The sequence below is a fragment of the Argentina anserina genome, chromosome 3, assembly GCF_933775445.1.
Source record: "Argentina anserina chromosome 3, drPotAnse1.1, whole genome shotgun sequence".
Taxonomy (NCBI): domain Eukaryota; kingdom Viridiplantae; phylum Streptophyta; class Magnoliopsida; order Rosales; family Rosaceae; genus Argentina; species Argentina anserina.
The window spans coordinates 4,692,590-4,709,065 of record NC_065874.1 but is presented as its reverse complement, the minus strand read 5'-3'; the positions used below and the strand labels follow the sequence as shown (position 1 = coordinate 4,709,065).

General features: G+C 37.2%; 2 protein-coding genes across 2 annotated transcripts; both read right to left on the bottom strand.

The window, feature by feature from the left end:
• Positions 1-112: 112 nt before the first annotated feature.
• On the bottom strand, positions 113-891 carry LOC126786252 (protein TIFY 5A-like). The gene is made up of 2 exons (XM_050512020.1): positions 634-891; positions 113-501 (listed from the first exon to the last, which is right to left on the bottom strand). The coding sequence occupies exons 1-2, from the start codon at positions 799-801 to the stop codon at positions 268-270; spliced, it is 402 nt and encodes a 133-aa protein (XP_050367977.1). The 5' UTR covers positions 802-891; the 3' UTR covers positions 113-267.
• A 3,544-nt stretch (positions 892-4,435) lies between these two features.
• LOC126788125 (protein TIFY 5A-like) lies at positions 4,436-5,748 on the bottom strand. Its single transcript, XM_050514091.1, has 2 exons — positions 5,445-5,748; positions 4,436-4,780 (listed from the first exon to the last, which is right to left on the bottom strand). Exons 1-2 carry the CDS (start codon positions 5,634-5,636, stop codon positions 4,571-4,573), a joined length of 402 nt encoding a protein of 133 aa, XP_050370048.1. The 5' UTR covers positions 5,637-5,748; the 3' UTR covers positions 4,436-4,570.
• Between the last annotated feature and the right edge of the window lie 10,728 nt (positions 5,749-16,476).

Genomic DNA, 16,476 nt, shown 5'->3' with positions numbered 1-16,476 from the left:
TTGGACTAATAAGGGAAAAATCATTATATAAAATGATTAGCATTGATCCAGGCAGAAAAGTTTGATTTAATTCAATCTATCAATTTGTGTATAAAATGAAAAGATTTAGCCCTGGAGATAATTTGATTTTGAGCCACTTGTGTGGTAGGAATCTGTGGACGAATTTACAGAGAAGATCAACAACAAAAAATTAAGAGATAAAAAAAAGATACATTCTGCTAATAAAATTGTGTTTGCTCTTGTTGTCATCAACTAATCTACAACTCTTCAACGGTAGGGATGCGATGCTTGGCTCCGATGATTTCTCTTTTGGAGAAACTTTTGCAGTGACTTCTTCATAGACAAACCACCAGCCGGAACACGACTGCTGTATGGTGGAGAGTAGTGCATGCTTGGTGAAGATAATTTATAGTGATCTCTTGGACTCGAACTGGGAGTAGTACTAGTCTTTACCACCATATTCCCTATTTCATTGTTTGCAGCACAAAGAATTGTTCTAGCCTGTAAAGCACAAAACAAAACATGAAAGTTAATGACATTCGATCAAAACGAAGACTCTGAATATGAATTGCTAAATTGCAATTGTATAATAGCTACAATGATGGATCACTATCATGTTCATCTTTGAAGTACCTGAAGCTCAGTGACATCACAAGCGCACATTGCTCCATTGTAAAAAATGGTCAGCTGCCGTTGCTGTTGCATGTCTTCACTTGATCGGTGGTGAGGGGAGGAGCTGGAACATTCATCAGAAGAGGATGAAAGGCGAAGTTCCAGTTCCAGATTGCAACTTTTCTTCATGTTGATCTCTAAATTAAGGTAAACCAAAACAGTAAGTGCTGGACTCAAATAAGATAATAGGGTGTTTTTGCGGAGCCAGCTAGCTGGGATGATATATGATCGATATGATGAGCAGAAACTAGAAATGGAATGAGATCTATATAGGTATATGAACTTGGTCTGAAAATAGTGCAAACACGAAGCGCACACTCAGAAACACTATTAGCATGCTATAAATCAAAACACGCAGAAAAATTAACAATAGCGGCGGAAGAGTTGTTACACTAATTCAGCACGTGTAATTCATATTTCAGCTGCGCGCGGCCTTTGGTTTTCTTCATATATTTTCGTCTGCTTTTATATTTACGCACGTGTGATGAAGTCGGCACCGCTCTATTCATCCTCAACTTGTACAAAACAGGAGGCACCACAAGTACCAGAAATTTGGATGATGTTTGTCGGCCAATCCTAATCGGAAAAGTTCTGTAGTTTCAACCGTTGGATTTGGCGAATGAAACAAAAGTACGTAAGCAGCAAAGTGTTCTCGATCAAGTAGTTCTTAACCGTACCCTCGGACTTTTATCCATGGTTAGGAACTTAGGATAGATCGATGTAGTCCAATAGCAATTAGGACTGTGATACAAAATTAAAAGAGCTTCTTTTTAATTAGTTCTAACTAGCTACTATTGTTGTGCTGAAGCGTAACCAAACAATAATATTGATATGGAATAATAAAGAAAAGAAAACACAAAGACACAAGATTTATAGTGGTTCACTCAATCAATGTGATTGAGCTACGTCCACTCTGAGAGCCGGCAAATATTCCACTATGATCAAATATGAGAAAAAAAATAACTAGAGTTAATAATAACTCTCTCCACTAAAACCCAATACACTCAATCCTATTAATATTCTCTTCAACTACAATATACATCAATCCCCAACAACTAAGCTCTCTAGGAACTTCACCAATTGAATAGATGCGTCACCGTCACCAGGAAGAGAATAAGGAGAAAAGAGTATTGTGGATGGCTCTGCAATATTTATGTCTCTTTCTCTATTCGAATCATCACACATGCGGCTTCATTTTAGATAGTAACTATATATATATATACAGTCTATATCCAGAGTGAAGCTTCACTATGAAATTACAGGGTGAAATTCAAATTTTGGCACACTTTTCGATCAAATGTTTTCACCATAAGCAATTCAATATTTTAGGTATGTTATTCAAGATCATCTCTACAAAATTTCATCCAATTTTTGACAATGGTTTGAGCTTTCAAAATTGAGATTTACACGAACGGTTCACGTTGAACAGTTTTAATTCATTCATTGATTTAATCTAATTTCAATACCTTAACGATGTCCGAATTAGATGAAATTTTGTAGAGATGATCTTGAATAGCATACCTAAATATTGAATCGCTTATGGTGAAAACATTTGACCGAAAAGTGTACCAAAATTGAAACTTCACTCTGTAATTTCATAATGATGCTTCACTCTGGTACTTAGGCTCTGATACCAACTGTAACGACCCTAAAATTTCGAGCATAAAAACTCAAAATATTAAAGTCGTACAACACTAAAACAATCTCAACGAATCGAAATCGTTTAAATGCACAACGGATCATTACTGAGTTCACAATACAACTCAGACAACCAATTATTACAAACCCAATTTATAATTCAACATTACATAAAATGGAAATGTATAATCCTCACAAGAAAGTCGCACAAAATCCTCACACAAGCTGTAACTAAATATCTTCAAGTCCTTTGAGCGGTCCGTCAATTCCCACTAATCCACACCTGCGAAGTATCCACTACACGATCGAATTGGTGCACCGAGATTGTAAACACAAACCCGGTAAGCTTTAAAGCTCGTATGAGTAAAAACAACAATAAAACTCGCATATCAATATATACGGAAATCCACAAAAACATCAAATATAAATGCACTCATGAGTCGATGGACGGCCCGTTTGGTTGTCCAAAATATGAAAACGAAAGTGCTCATGAGAAATTGGGCAACCCTTCTGGTTACCCAAATGCATTTATAATACGGGTACTAATGAACGCTAGTACACATTTGTTACCCCTCACGTAGTACACCGCCGATATTGGGCAACCACCTGCTACACAACATCCAAAAATATGAGTACTCATGAGCCGATAACCACCTGTTACCTCACATGCAGTACTCCGGCAGACAGACTAGAGCTCTAACTGTATCGTAACTTTCGCCCGGTCAAAGACTAGGTTCCGACTTGCCAAACACGTACAATAATCTCACACCCTAAACCCTAAACAAAAATCAATTTGGAAACTAATTAGTGTGAAATAGCAAGGGAATTTAAGATGACTCCTATTATAATGGAACTTTTGATATGTGAAATTTGGATAATTAGTTGATTCATTTATTTTTTCCATGAATCAATTTATAACTTCTTCATGTTAAGAGTTTATGTCCTCATGAAATGAGTTATTTGGCTCCTCTTAATATGAACACACGGTCGATGCGTTAAGGTGTGTGTTCTTCATTTTGTTTAACTATTATTTCATGTTTAAAGATTTAGAGAACAATAATAAATCTTAAAAGATATAGTCAAGTAATATAATAAATCATGATTAGGGATATTTTAGTTATATTGGGTTGTGTATTTAATAAAATATTAGAACTAGAAATTAAAGTAGTGGCATATTAAGAAAGGGGTGTGTATTAAGAGTTTTAGAGAGCGTATATAAAACTTCTCTAAGATCATATGTGAATACATAATACATATAAATATTTGAAAATTGATGACACAATAAACATAAGTTAATTACAAGCCAATTCATGTTACAGCCGTTATGCCGAACATAGATAATTAATCAAGGCGGCTCCAAGGGAGGGAGAGAATGACCCAATACTTCGAACTCATGACATCAAGAACGTGCTACGAGACCCTAAAGTGCGGGAAAAAAATTGCCTCATTAAGAAAATTAAGGGTATGTATGACATGAAAGTTTGGTGTGTTTAAATTAGTCAGAAAGTACATCTGTACATATATAATCTGTTGGTTGATCATCTTGATCGAACATTCCCTGAAATAGTGAATCACAAGGAGTGGAGGTCATGCATCAATCTATAAATCTTTGTATCGTTTCATAGATATTCTGAATCTAGTAAGAAATTATTGACATGATGTGTGTCAGTGTGTGTACCCTTTTCTTGAGAGTGTAGTAGCTAGAGAGAAAAACCTCTTTAACACTCAAATTTACTAGGACAAAACACTTTACATGTTAACGATTTCTTGATTGTGGAAGACTTAAGCGACCACTTTCACTAATGCGTACCCTAGGCTCATCCATATATGAAGATCTCTCTCTCTTAGAGTCACTAGTGTTGCAATACCTACTAATTAGTATGTATCATGCACGGTATTGTCCCCAACATAAGAACATATATTAGGTATATCAGTATTCCATTCAAAATGTCACCACAATTCCTTTTAACTATTGTTACTTTTTTAATGGCAACTTAATGTTCAATGAAATCATAGTTTGGTACGTATTATAGAGAGAAACATATGTGAATGGGAGAGTAGGGATTAATCTTGCCATCGTTGCACATGCAGAACATATTAATTACATGCAACAATTGGATCGATCTCTCTTGAAAAATCAAATTTAAAGGCTTAAATGCTTAATTTACAAGCTTTCCATATATATCTTCCATCTGTTGACTCTCACTCTGGACTAATGAATCCAACAAAGAAAGAACATCAAACTTATATTGTCTTCCATCTAGTGATTGTAGGGATGAGATGTTGCTTGAATCCGGTACTTCCTCTTCTGTAAAAATGTTTGTAGCGATTTCTTCATTGAGGGGCTGCATATTGGGGACTGCAGGCTCGGCGAAGATGGTTCAGAAGTCGACGCACATGGACTTGGACTAGGACTAATCTTCAACCTTTCCTCCACTTCTTTGTTCGCAAGTAAAAGAATTGCTCTAGCCTGCAACACATACATGTGACCAGAAATTAGTCTCTGCAAAAGGATCGAAATACACAACAGAATGCAAAAGGTTGGGGCAACATTATATTCTTTCATTCCAAATACAATGAAATTAGAGTGAATAACACGTAGAAATTTAATTAACATGCATAAGGTAACGTTTATCAACTTGTGTTCTTAGCTGAGCTAACAGTCTAACACGTTATGAATGTATTTTATACTAAGACCCTAAAACTAGTCCATGTACATGCATGTTGTGCACGAAATTGTTTTAACATTTTCTGTTCCCGAATGGTCTTCTATGGTGTCCGGTGTCCCAACCGAGCCAACTAACACATGTTTAAAAACCCTAATTAGAACTGAAAATTATTAGCCAAAACAGAAAGTTACCGGAAATTGAAGAAATACCACGTGATAAATGAGAAATAAGAAAGACCGCGTTTATAATGAGAGATAACAGTGACCAAACAAAGTGGAATGCATGGAATGAAAGGTCCGTTGGGAATGAGGTGGTCAAAAAGTGTTCATACTCATGAGTTTGAAAAATAGGAAAAAAAAATTAATCTCGAGTCTCGATATGTATGAAATATTCTTCTAAAAATGAAGATCATATAAATCATCTAACTAACAAAGGCATAGAATTAAGTAAGAAACATAGACCTACCTGGAAGTCTGTAACATCAGAAACACACATCATTCCGTCGTAGAAGATGGTCAACGGCTGCTGCAGCTGATGACTTGGGGTTCCAGAACTCAATTCCATCAGGGCGGCACGGTCGTGGTGCTTACGAAGAGGAAAGCCGGAATTAGCACCGGAAGTGTTAAGACGGAGCTCCAGATTGCAATTCCTCCTCATGTTGTTGATATACTGATCGAAGATCGATGAGCGCGAATTGAAAGCTCAGTAGTAAAGGAAGTTTTAAAAGGGTAGGGCTTGGTTTAAGAGAGAAGAGCGAGAAAGATATGATGGAGAGGAGAGCAATGAAGAGTGGGTTTTATATAAAAACGAGCAAGGGAGAAACTCTTCAAACACGCAACGCACACAAAAACTATAATTAGGTGGGAGATTTTTAAGCAACACACTGTATTGGCAAACAGAATCAAAAGCATGCTTTTCAATTAGAAGCACGTGGAAAATATTTATGCATATACTGATATAAAATATGTTAGTTAACTCTATATCTGCCAATCTGTGTTGTTCTGTCTTATTTGGATGTATTCTGGTTTTGGACTGCTTTCGTATTCAACCACGTGATTAGAGTTGGCAGCACTATACGGTCTAAACCAAATCGTTTGAGTTGTTTCACCCTCAACTTGGCCAAGGGCGCGCGCAGTTACGGGTGGTCGACTAGGGTCGCTCAACTATGCTCAACTAAGCGGAGTTTAGCTTCAGAATTTAGTTAATTATAGAAAATTTAGTTAATCATAGCAAAACATAATGTATAGTTAAAAGTTTTATTGATCATCAATTTTAATCTCCGATCCATCTCTTCTGTTGTTGAACAGATCCAATAATTAGTAATAGAAAGTTGATCGTGAGTTTGGGACTAGTTGAGTCTTATTTGAAGTACTTTGTGAGTCATTTTCTTCTTGTTTCGTTATATATAAAAGTCATTTTGGCCTATTACAATTATTAGATCAATATCTCAATTCAAAACACACATTCTAAAGTTATTATCAAACAAGAGAAAAAAAAACACACACAATTCTGCCTTTCACCTGATTTTGTTTTCTTTCTACCATGTTCACGAAGTTTGTTTATACTAACTTTACGTAATCCATTATAAACAAAACAAATCCAGCCTAACCAAACTTAAGCTTGGGTCTACATGATATGCCCCTGCATTTGCGTAGCGCGTATAATTTTAAAATATATAGCTCATAACTCTAGAAAGTCAATTTTTTTTCAATCAATCAAAATTTCACAGACTGTACAAAAATATATTGGAGTATATAGCGATTTGTTGCAGGAAAATCATCTCATATGCATTCTTGGTGTATATTGTTCTAATTAGTATAGTCTAGCTATGTAAGGAATGTTATTTTATTCATGATTCATCGGGATCTTTGATGTAATGCCTATATATAAGGCCATATGTCTATCAATAAAATTATTGTTATCCTCTCGAATTCATTATATTGTTTCACGTTATCAAGCACGTAGCTCTAGTCCTGAAAATCCTAAGCCTAGAACCTAAAAACAAAAACAAAAACAAAAACCCCAGTTTTTTTTTAACCGGTTGCACCTTTGCCCTCGCGCCGCCGACCTCAGCCCCATGCCTCCTCCAACCGCCGCTTCTTAGTGGTTCTAGCCTCCTCTGCCACCGCACCAAGATTTGAAGACCAAAGATTCAAGGTTGCTGGCGTACAAGAGGAAAAGAAGAGAAGAAGAAGAAGAAATTTTCAAGACTTTTGCAATTCAAGGTAAATTTATAAATTAAAGTTCATGTTTTCAATGAAATTTACTTTGATAAGATTTTGTCTTGCATCAGGGACTTTCAAACTCCATTTTTCTTGTTAACTTGATTCTTCTGCTTCTTGGGTGGTATCCAGAGATAGGATTCCTCTGGTACCGAGTTTTAGGAGCGGCTGGGAGTGTCAATGTTACCATCCTTAGCCGTTGTGTATAGCTACATATGAAAAAAAGGAAGAACAAAAAAGAAAATTTTGATCGTGGCAGTCATAGCCGCAAATTTGCATTGATTTGACATGTATAATTGTTCTGAAATAGTTTTATTTAATCAAACTTGTTTCATTAATTCGAAACTAACATCTTCAATATTTTTCTTGTAAATGCTTGAAAATACACGAACAAAGTTCGACATCATAGATTCTCATGGTACTGAGTATCATTGATGGGTGTCCAACGTGCAAATCACGTTTGTCGGAAAGAAGTTTACTACCGCTATCAAACCTCTAAAAGCAAAAGAGGACCAAGCGTCCGATGAGGTCGTGAAAGCCCATGCTCTGATGTTTCTCAGGCGCCATATGGACAATGTGCTTAACAAACAGTGTCTAAAACAATGCCTAAAGTATAAATATCCGAGTGTTTTTTTGGGAAGCTCTCAAGGAATGGTTTAATGATGTGCATGATGCATGGTTACCGACTCTTTTGGCATAATGGAGATCTGTTTGTCTACTGGATTTTGCCAAGCTTCATAATTACCATTAAACATTGTTAAATTTCTAGGCAGACTTAAATGTGTGTGGCAAGGAAAAAACTGACAATGACATGATCAAGAAGACCATTCCCAGAATCTATGAGTGAATTAGCTCACAAATATCGCCTTGATTATGAGGCCAAAAGAATAAAGAGTTTCACATATCTGATGAACATTCTCAAGAACAAGGAACATCATCATGAGATCATTCTCAACAACAATAACAATCTAAGACCTACAAGGACGAAGAAAGTTCCAAAAGCTAATCAGGCAAGTAAGGGAAAACGTCAAAAAGAAAAATCAAGGGATCGATATGCACCGTACCATAATAGAGGAAATCGAGAGCCTCCTCGAAACATGACTTAGACTAGGGATGGCGCCGCCGCCGTGCCCTCTAACCCTCGAGGCCGTGGTGCCTTCTGACCCTCCAAATCTGACAAATCGGCAAAGGTTTAGAATCTGAACCTTCCATGCTACAAGTGCGGTTCAAATAAGCACTTTCATAAATAATGTCATGGTCCTAAGGAGATTGTTCGAGCTCATAAGAAGTCCAAGCAATACTTGTCCAATGAAAGCAACTATGTTGAAGATGTGGAGATGCCTGATGCTAATGTTACCATCAAGCTCAAAGTTTAGGACTTTAAGATAAATGAGCAAGAGAAAGCCAGTCATGAGGCTTAATTCACTACTGACTTTGAATAAGATCCGTGTCAATTGATTGTCGTTATGTCGCTTATTTTATTTAAGCTTTTAAGTTTGATTTGTAATGAGTCTAATGACAGTATCACCATAATAAAACTTTTTCAAGTCAAGTGTTTATTTTTTAATGGCAATTAATAAAAGTTTAGTTTTTGGTTCTTTGTTTTAAGAATGTATACAAGCGTTTGTTTTCCTTAACGAATGAATGGTTTATAATCTATAAACATAAGGATCCATAGAACTAAACTCCACCGGTTTATGTGATGATTGAGAATTAATGGTTCAAAAATTGCAGTAACATATGAAACTTAAGGAGAGTGGGAAACTATAAAAGGTTCACGAGTTACGCCCTTGGAAATCCACCAACATGTTCCGTCCGCCGCCCGGTTGACCCCTGCAAGACGTTTAAATTGAAAAAAAATTAACTGGAAAATTTTGGCCTGAAAAAAGTGGTTGGAAAAAATCACTGGACCGCCACAGCCTTGCTGCTGGTCCTGCAGACCCCCTGTGGCCCCTCCGCACGACCCCCGCACGACCCTCGCACGACACCCATGCACTCCCCCGCGCGGCCTCCCTGCACTCCCCACTACAAGAGCCCAGCACTCCTCCTGCAGCAGCTTTACAACCCCCCTGCACAGCCACCCCGCAGCCCTGCATGGCCTCCTCCAATCCCCCTGCATTCCAACACTACAACCCCGCCTAGGCAAATACAGCCTCGCCATGGCGATGCGACCCTGCAATGCTACTTCATTGTCTTTTCCAATCATAGTTATTTGATCCAATGACAATGTGCTTATTTTGTGGCACACATAAGTTTCTCATGTGATTTCTCTAAGTATCTATGATATCGTTATGCACATTTAAGGGATCACAACTTATTTTGACCCTTCATATTATAATTTTTCTCTGTTCTTAGAGAATATTCACCTTATCTTTTTAAAGACTAATTATGTTTTACAATTTACTTGTATATGTCAACCATCAAGATAGAATGCTAAGCAGATTGTGGAACAACTCATACATTTTTGCGGGATAAGCAACTTTTACACAATTTTTGCCTTACAAATCCTCTGTGACTTGTCTCACTGGGACAACCAATTGATCCAAGGGCATGGTATAGTGCAATTCTTGCTACCTAATGGTACTCCCATAATAGGCAAAGATGCACTTTACGCACAAGAGGGGAACCAAACATTGCTCAGTTTTAAGGATATTTGTGCCAATGATTATCACCTGAACACCAAGTTATTAATGAAAAAAAATATCTTGGTGTTACATCTTGTTATGGACGTCATCATTGAGCGTGTTAGTAGTGGGTTGTACTTTACCACGGTTGTACTTTATGTGATTCTGACGCTTACAAGCTATGACATAATCGTTTAGGTCATCCCGGACGTGATATGATGATTTGTATATTAAAAACTTCACACGGTCATCCATTTTTCAAAGCCAACAAGCATGTGGGAATCCCACACGCCATGGATGATGGTGACACCTCTGTGGCACTTGTGTCCGGCCATGGCTTGGCCTCACGGCCTACCATGGCTTTCCCACGGTCGTTTAAGGCCGTGATGGAGCCCAAGGCGTAATGCGATGCTTTTTCCGCAATCTCTAATGCCCATAAATCATTTTATAAAGATTGTACATTCGCAAAGATGCATGCAAAATCTTCCTTTGTAGTTTGATAATACACAGAACATTTATTTCTTACAAATGATCTAAGGTGATATATGTGGACCAATATATCCAGAGTGCGGACCATTTAGATACTTTATGGTTATGGTAGATGCGTGGACACACTAGTCACATGTCAATCTATTGTCCACACGCAATGCTGCATTTCTGAAACTCTCTGCTCAAATAATTAAACTCAGGGCTCACCACCCTGACCATCCGATTAAGTCTATTACACTGGATAATGCATGAGAATTCACTTTGAAGACATTTGATGATTATTACATGTCAATCAGGATAGATGTTGAACATCCCGTACGCAACGTTCATTCTCACAATGGATTGGCAGAAGCGACGATTAAACGGTTATACCTTATAGCTTAGGCTTTACTTATGCACTGGAACTTGCCCATAACTGCTTGGGGATATGCAATCTAGCATGTAGTTGTACGTATTCGACACAGACCCACCGCTAAACAACTTGTTAGTGCGTATCAGTTGGTAACTAGATATGAGTCTGACATTTCACATTTATGCACGTTTGGTTGTGCAGTTTATATATATTACACTTCCACTGCATAAGAAAATGGGTCCACATAGACAAATTTCAACTTATGTTGGATATAACTCTCCAACGATTATCTGCTACATTGACGCTCAGACAAGAGATCTATTTACTGTTAGATTTGCAGATTGTCACTTCGATGAGACACACTTCCCGCATTTAAGGAGAGATAAGAACACATTTGTTCAAGATAAACGTCAAAAATTGACGTGGAACACCCCCACCATGTCTCATTGGGATCCCGCACATCTCATTCTAAGATTGAAGTGTAACATATTTTGCAGTTACATAAGATGGCAAATTCGATGCCTGACGCCTTTACGGATATTGCAAAAGTGACAAGATCGAGTATACCTGCTGCAAACTATCCTGCGAGGTTAGAAGTCCCAAACTTTAGGTAAGATGTCTCAGTACCAGGGTAATGCTTGGCCGAGCCTACCCTAGGTGGAGGCATAGTGACGATCTCGGCTCATCCCAAGAATAGGGGGATACCAAAAGATCTAAAGGCAAGGCACAAACTGATCCAGTCATCAGAGACTCGGATAAACTGAGCTTCGAGATTATCTCTGATTATAATTATGTCCATGAATCAACAGTTGATGATCTGAGGGACGCTTCAGACTCATTGTTCATATCATAGAGCAAAAAAATCTCATTGAGCGAGTTAAATGCTCCAGAAGTCATGGATAGGAATTATATGCGGATAAATGATGTGTTTGCTTATTTCGTCGCTCGGAAAATCATCGATGACAACGACATGGAACTGCACTCGGTTGAAGAATGTCAACGAAGAGCAGATTGGCCAAAATGGAAAGAAGCAATCTAGATGGAACTAGACTCTCTGAATAAAAGGCAAGTTTTCGTTCCAGTTGTTGAAGTACCACCGAATGTCAAGCCTGTTTCTGATGGACTTCAAGTATCCAATTCAGGTAAGCCACGCAATGCCTATGTCATTAGGCTACAACGCTCACTTTATGGACTTAAACAATCCGGTAGAATGTGATATACACGTTTGAGCGAATACTTGATTAGGAAGGGATATAAGAACGATGAACTGTGCCCTTGCATGTTTATCAAACGCAATAGTTCTGGTTTTACTATAGTAGTTGTCTATGTCGATGACATGAACATAATTGGATCTCTTAATGAGATTGGTGAGCCGATAAGCTACTTGAAAGCAGAATTTGAGATGAAAGACATGTGAAAAAGTCAGTTTTCTTAGGTTTGGAAATTGAGCATAGAGTTGGTGGAATCCTTATACACCAGTCTGCATACGTCCAAAAGATGCTCAAGCGCTTATGTATGGACACATTTATGTACCCTTCTAGTACACCTATAGTCGTAAAAAGTTTAGATACCAAGAAAGATCCATTTCGTTCGAAAGATGACGATGAAGAGATACTTGGTCGTAAATACCCATATTTGAGTGATATAAGAGCTTTGCTTTATCTAGCTCAATGTACTCGTCTGGACATTGCATTCTTAGTGAACTTGTTGGCAAGATTTAGTTATGCACCAACTACTATGCTCATTGGACCGGTATCAAGAACATCTTTAGATACTTGAAAGGTTATATTGATATGTGATTGTATTATCAGTATTCCGACAAGAAAAGTGTTATTCCGGCAAGAATTGATGGTGAAGATTGACACAACGTCGCCGCCATGCTCTCCCTGAGAGCCAAACAGAGTTTCATCACTACCGCTGCCAGTGTCGCTGCCGATGCTACTTCCCAACACTTGAATGACAATTCCTCATTTCCTATAACTTCTAGTAGGGGTGGACAAACTGACCTGAAAACCGAAAAAAACATGACCCGAACCCAAACCGAACCCGAAAAAACCGAAACCCGAATAAAACCGAACCGAAAATAAAAAAACCGAACCGAACCGAATCTGTTTGGGTTGGGTTTTGGGTTCAGTCCCTTAGAAACCGAACCGACCCGAAAAACCCGAAGTCAATAGTCAACGTTACAAAACGACATCATTTTGTCATATTTATAATTTTACATTATTATTATAATTTTTTTAAAATAAAAAAAATAGTGTAGTCGGCCTCATAGCCGCACCTAATTTCTAACTTAATTGACCTAATGTATAAGAGGCGTATTATTTAGCCGTCTTGCTTCATTCATATAGTCGCTTCATAATGTGATAGTTTTATTTTAAACTTAATATAAAGGTTATGATATATTAGTTGACACTTAGGCAATCGCCAACTTTAATTCGAAATATGGTCGATCGACACCAGCAGATGTGATCGTTATATATATCTAGGGACCACGTAAAAATTTCATCCATTTTGAATATGGTTTGACCATTCGTACCTACGGTTAACTAAAAAAGAGGCGTTTTGACATATTGAAACCCCATTGACCGGGGTTTTGCCAAATAGATTTCTTTTGTGCGACCACTCACGATAGGTAACAAAAATTATGTGATTTCAGATATGCAAACAACTTTCGGCGTTCGCATATTTATAATAGGTCCTCCCTTAGGGCATAATAGTGGTGTTTTCGATTTACAGAAAATTCTGACAGTCCAATGAGGTCTGAATTGGATGATATTTTTATAGGGTCACTAAATATATATACTGATCATATCAGCTGGTGTCGATCGATCCCTATAAATTTTCTTCATATAGTCGCTTCATAATGCGATAGTTTTATTTTAAACCTAATATAAAGGTTATGATACATTAGTTGACACTTAGGTGATCGTCAACTCTAATTCGAAATATGGTCGATCGACACCAGCAGATATGATCGGTATATATATTTAGGGACCCCGTAAAAATTTCGTCTGTTTTGGACATGGTTTGACCGTTCAGACCTATGGTCAACCAAAAAAGAGGCGTTTTCACATAATAAAACCTCATTGACCGGGGTTTTGCCAAATAAATTTCTTCAGTGAGACCGCGCACGATAGGTAACAAAATTAGTTGATTTCAAATATGCAAACGGCTTTCGGCATTCGCATATTTGTAATAGGTCCTCCCTTAGGGCATAATAGTGGTGTTTTCGATTTACCGATAATTCCGACGGTCAAATGAGGTCTGAACTTGATGAAATTTGTATAGGGACACTAAATATATATACCGATCACATCAGCTGGTGTCGATCGATCCATAGAAGTTTTCTTCATATAGTCGCTTCATAATGCGATAGTTTTATTTTAAACCTAATATAAAGGTTATGATACATTAGTTGACACTTAGGTGATCGTCAACTCTAATTCGAAATATGATCGATCGACACCAGCAGATGTGATCGGTATATATATTTAGGGACCCCGTAAAAATTTCGTCCGTTTTGGACATGGTTTGACCGTTCAGACCTACGGTCAACCAAAAAAGAGGCGTTTTCACATAATAAAACCTCATTGACTGGGGTTTTGCCAAATAGATTTCTTCAGTGCGGCCACACACGATAGGTAACAAAAATTAGGTGACTTCAAATATGTAAATGGCTTACGACGTTCGCATCTTTGTAATGAATCATCCCTTAGGGCATAATAGTGGTGTTTTCAATTTACCGAAAATTCCAACGGTTAAACGAGGTCTGAATTGGATGAAATTTGTATAGGGTCACTAAATATATATACCGATCACATCAGCTGGTGTCGATCGACCCCTAGAAGTTTTCTTCATATAGTAGTTTCATAATGCGATAGTTTTATTTTAAACCTAGTATAAAGGTTATGATGCATTAGTTGACACTTAAGTGATCGTCAACTCTAATTCGAAATATGGTCGATCGACACCAGCAGATGTGATCGGTATATATATTTAGGGACCCCGTAAAAATTTCGTCCGTGTTGGACATGATTTGACCGTTCGGACTTACGGTCAACAAAAAAAGATGCGTTTTCACATAATAAAACCTCATTAACCGGGGTTTTGCCAAATAGATTTCTTTAGTGCGACCGCGCACGATAGGTAACAAAATTAGTTGACTTCAAATATACAAACGGCTTTCGGCGTTCGCATCTTTGTAATGGATCCTCCCTTAGGGCATAATAGTGGTTTTCAATTTACCGAAAATTCTGACGGTCAAATGAGGTCTGAATTAGATGAATTAATATATATATATATATATATATATATAATATTACGTATTTTACATACGGGTAAAACCGAAAAAAAACCAAACCGAACCGAACCGTACGGGTTGGGTTGGGTTGTGGGTTACAGTCTCTAAAATAGAAAAACCGAACCGAACCGAACCGAATTTAAAATTTGGGTTGGGTTATGGGTTTTGTCCAAAACCGAACCGAATGGACCCGTGTCCACCCCTAACTTCTAGTGATGAGTTGGTAGGATTCGGTAATGCTGGATAGTTTTCGGATCCACACAAATGACATTCCCAAACTGGTTATATTTTTACCATGAGAAATACGACGATTTCTTGGAGATCAACCAAGAAAACCCTTGTTGCTATTTCCTCAAATCATTATGAGATTTATAGCATTGCATGAAGCAGTCAAAGAGTGCATTTGGATTCGAGCAATCATTACTCACATTCGAGATGCTAGTGGATTAAGTTCTACTACAGTTGAACCTACATATCTTTACGAAGATAATGCTGCTTGAATTGAGCATATGAAGTTATGTTACATTAAGGGTGATAACACAAAACATATTTCGCCAAAGTTCTTTTTTAATCAGCAACAAGAGATATTAAATATCCAAATTAATTAGATTCGTTATGAGGATATTGTGACAGATTTGTTCATTAAATCTCTTTCAAAATCTACATTTGTGAAGCATGTGAAACGCATTGGTTTGAGTCATTTATCAGAGCTCTAAGATTGAGTTAAAGATTAAGAGGAGCAGTTTTGTAGACATTAGGGGGAGTATACACCACATGCATTAATCAATTGTAGTTAGTGTGTTGTGTTATTTTTCTCATTTGACCAAAATTTTTAATTTTACCCAAAATGTTTTTGTTTTACTTAACAAGGTTTTTACCGAGGTAACATTATTGCACTATGTCACATTAAGATCGCGATACAAGGGGGAGTGTTGTAGGAGAATCATCTCCAATGCATTCTTGGTTTATGTTGTCCTAATTAGTATAGCCTAGCTAGTCAAGGAATGTTATCTTATCTCTGATTCATCGAGATTTTTGATGTAATGTCTATATATAAGGCAATATGTCAATCAATAAAATTACCGTTACTCTCGAATTCATTCTACTGTTTCACGACTCATGTATTAAACCCAACAATAATTAGGAAGAGTATAGATCAGTTTATCTTTTCTAACTTTCATTTCTATCTAATTAGACTGCTGGTAGTGCTTCTTCCTTAAGAAACTCTGCGGTTTTTTATCTTATAAATATTACTTCATGTAAGAAACAATGTTAGAACACATCAGTTATATTTCTAATTACATTTTCCCAGTTATATTCTTGATCTTGCTTCATACATTTTATTGTTTTAGAACCATGCCACTTAGGGCATCTCCAATGGAGATGCCAAATAACTTGTGTCATATTTGAATTTGGCATAGGAGGTGTCAAAGTCAAATTTAACAAAATTTTGCTCCAATGAATGTGCTATAATTTGAATATTGTTTTATCAATTTGACATAGAAAG

Bases quoted from the DNA above. Each gene is read 5' to 3' on its own strand.
- LOC126786252 (XM_050512020.1), bottom strand. From the start codon at position 801: ATGAAGAAAAGTTGCAATCTGGAACTGGAACTTCGCCTTTCATCCTCT. The intron at 502-633 runs GTACTTCAAAGA...TGTGCTTTACAG, and splicing joins GTGATGTCACTGAGCTTCAG to GCTAGAACAATTCTTTGTGC.
- LOC126788125 (XM_050514091.1), bottom strand. From the start codon at position 5,636: ATGAGGAGGAATTGCAATCTGGAGCTCCGTCTTAACACTTCCGGTGCT. The intron at 4,781-5,444 runs GTAGGTCTATGT...TATGTGTTGCAG, and splicing joins CTGATGTTACAGACTTCCAG to GCTAGAGCAATTCTTTTACT.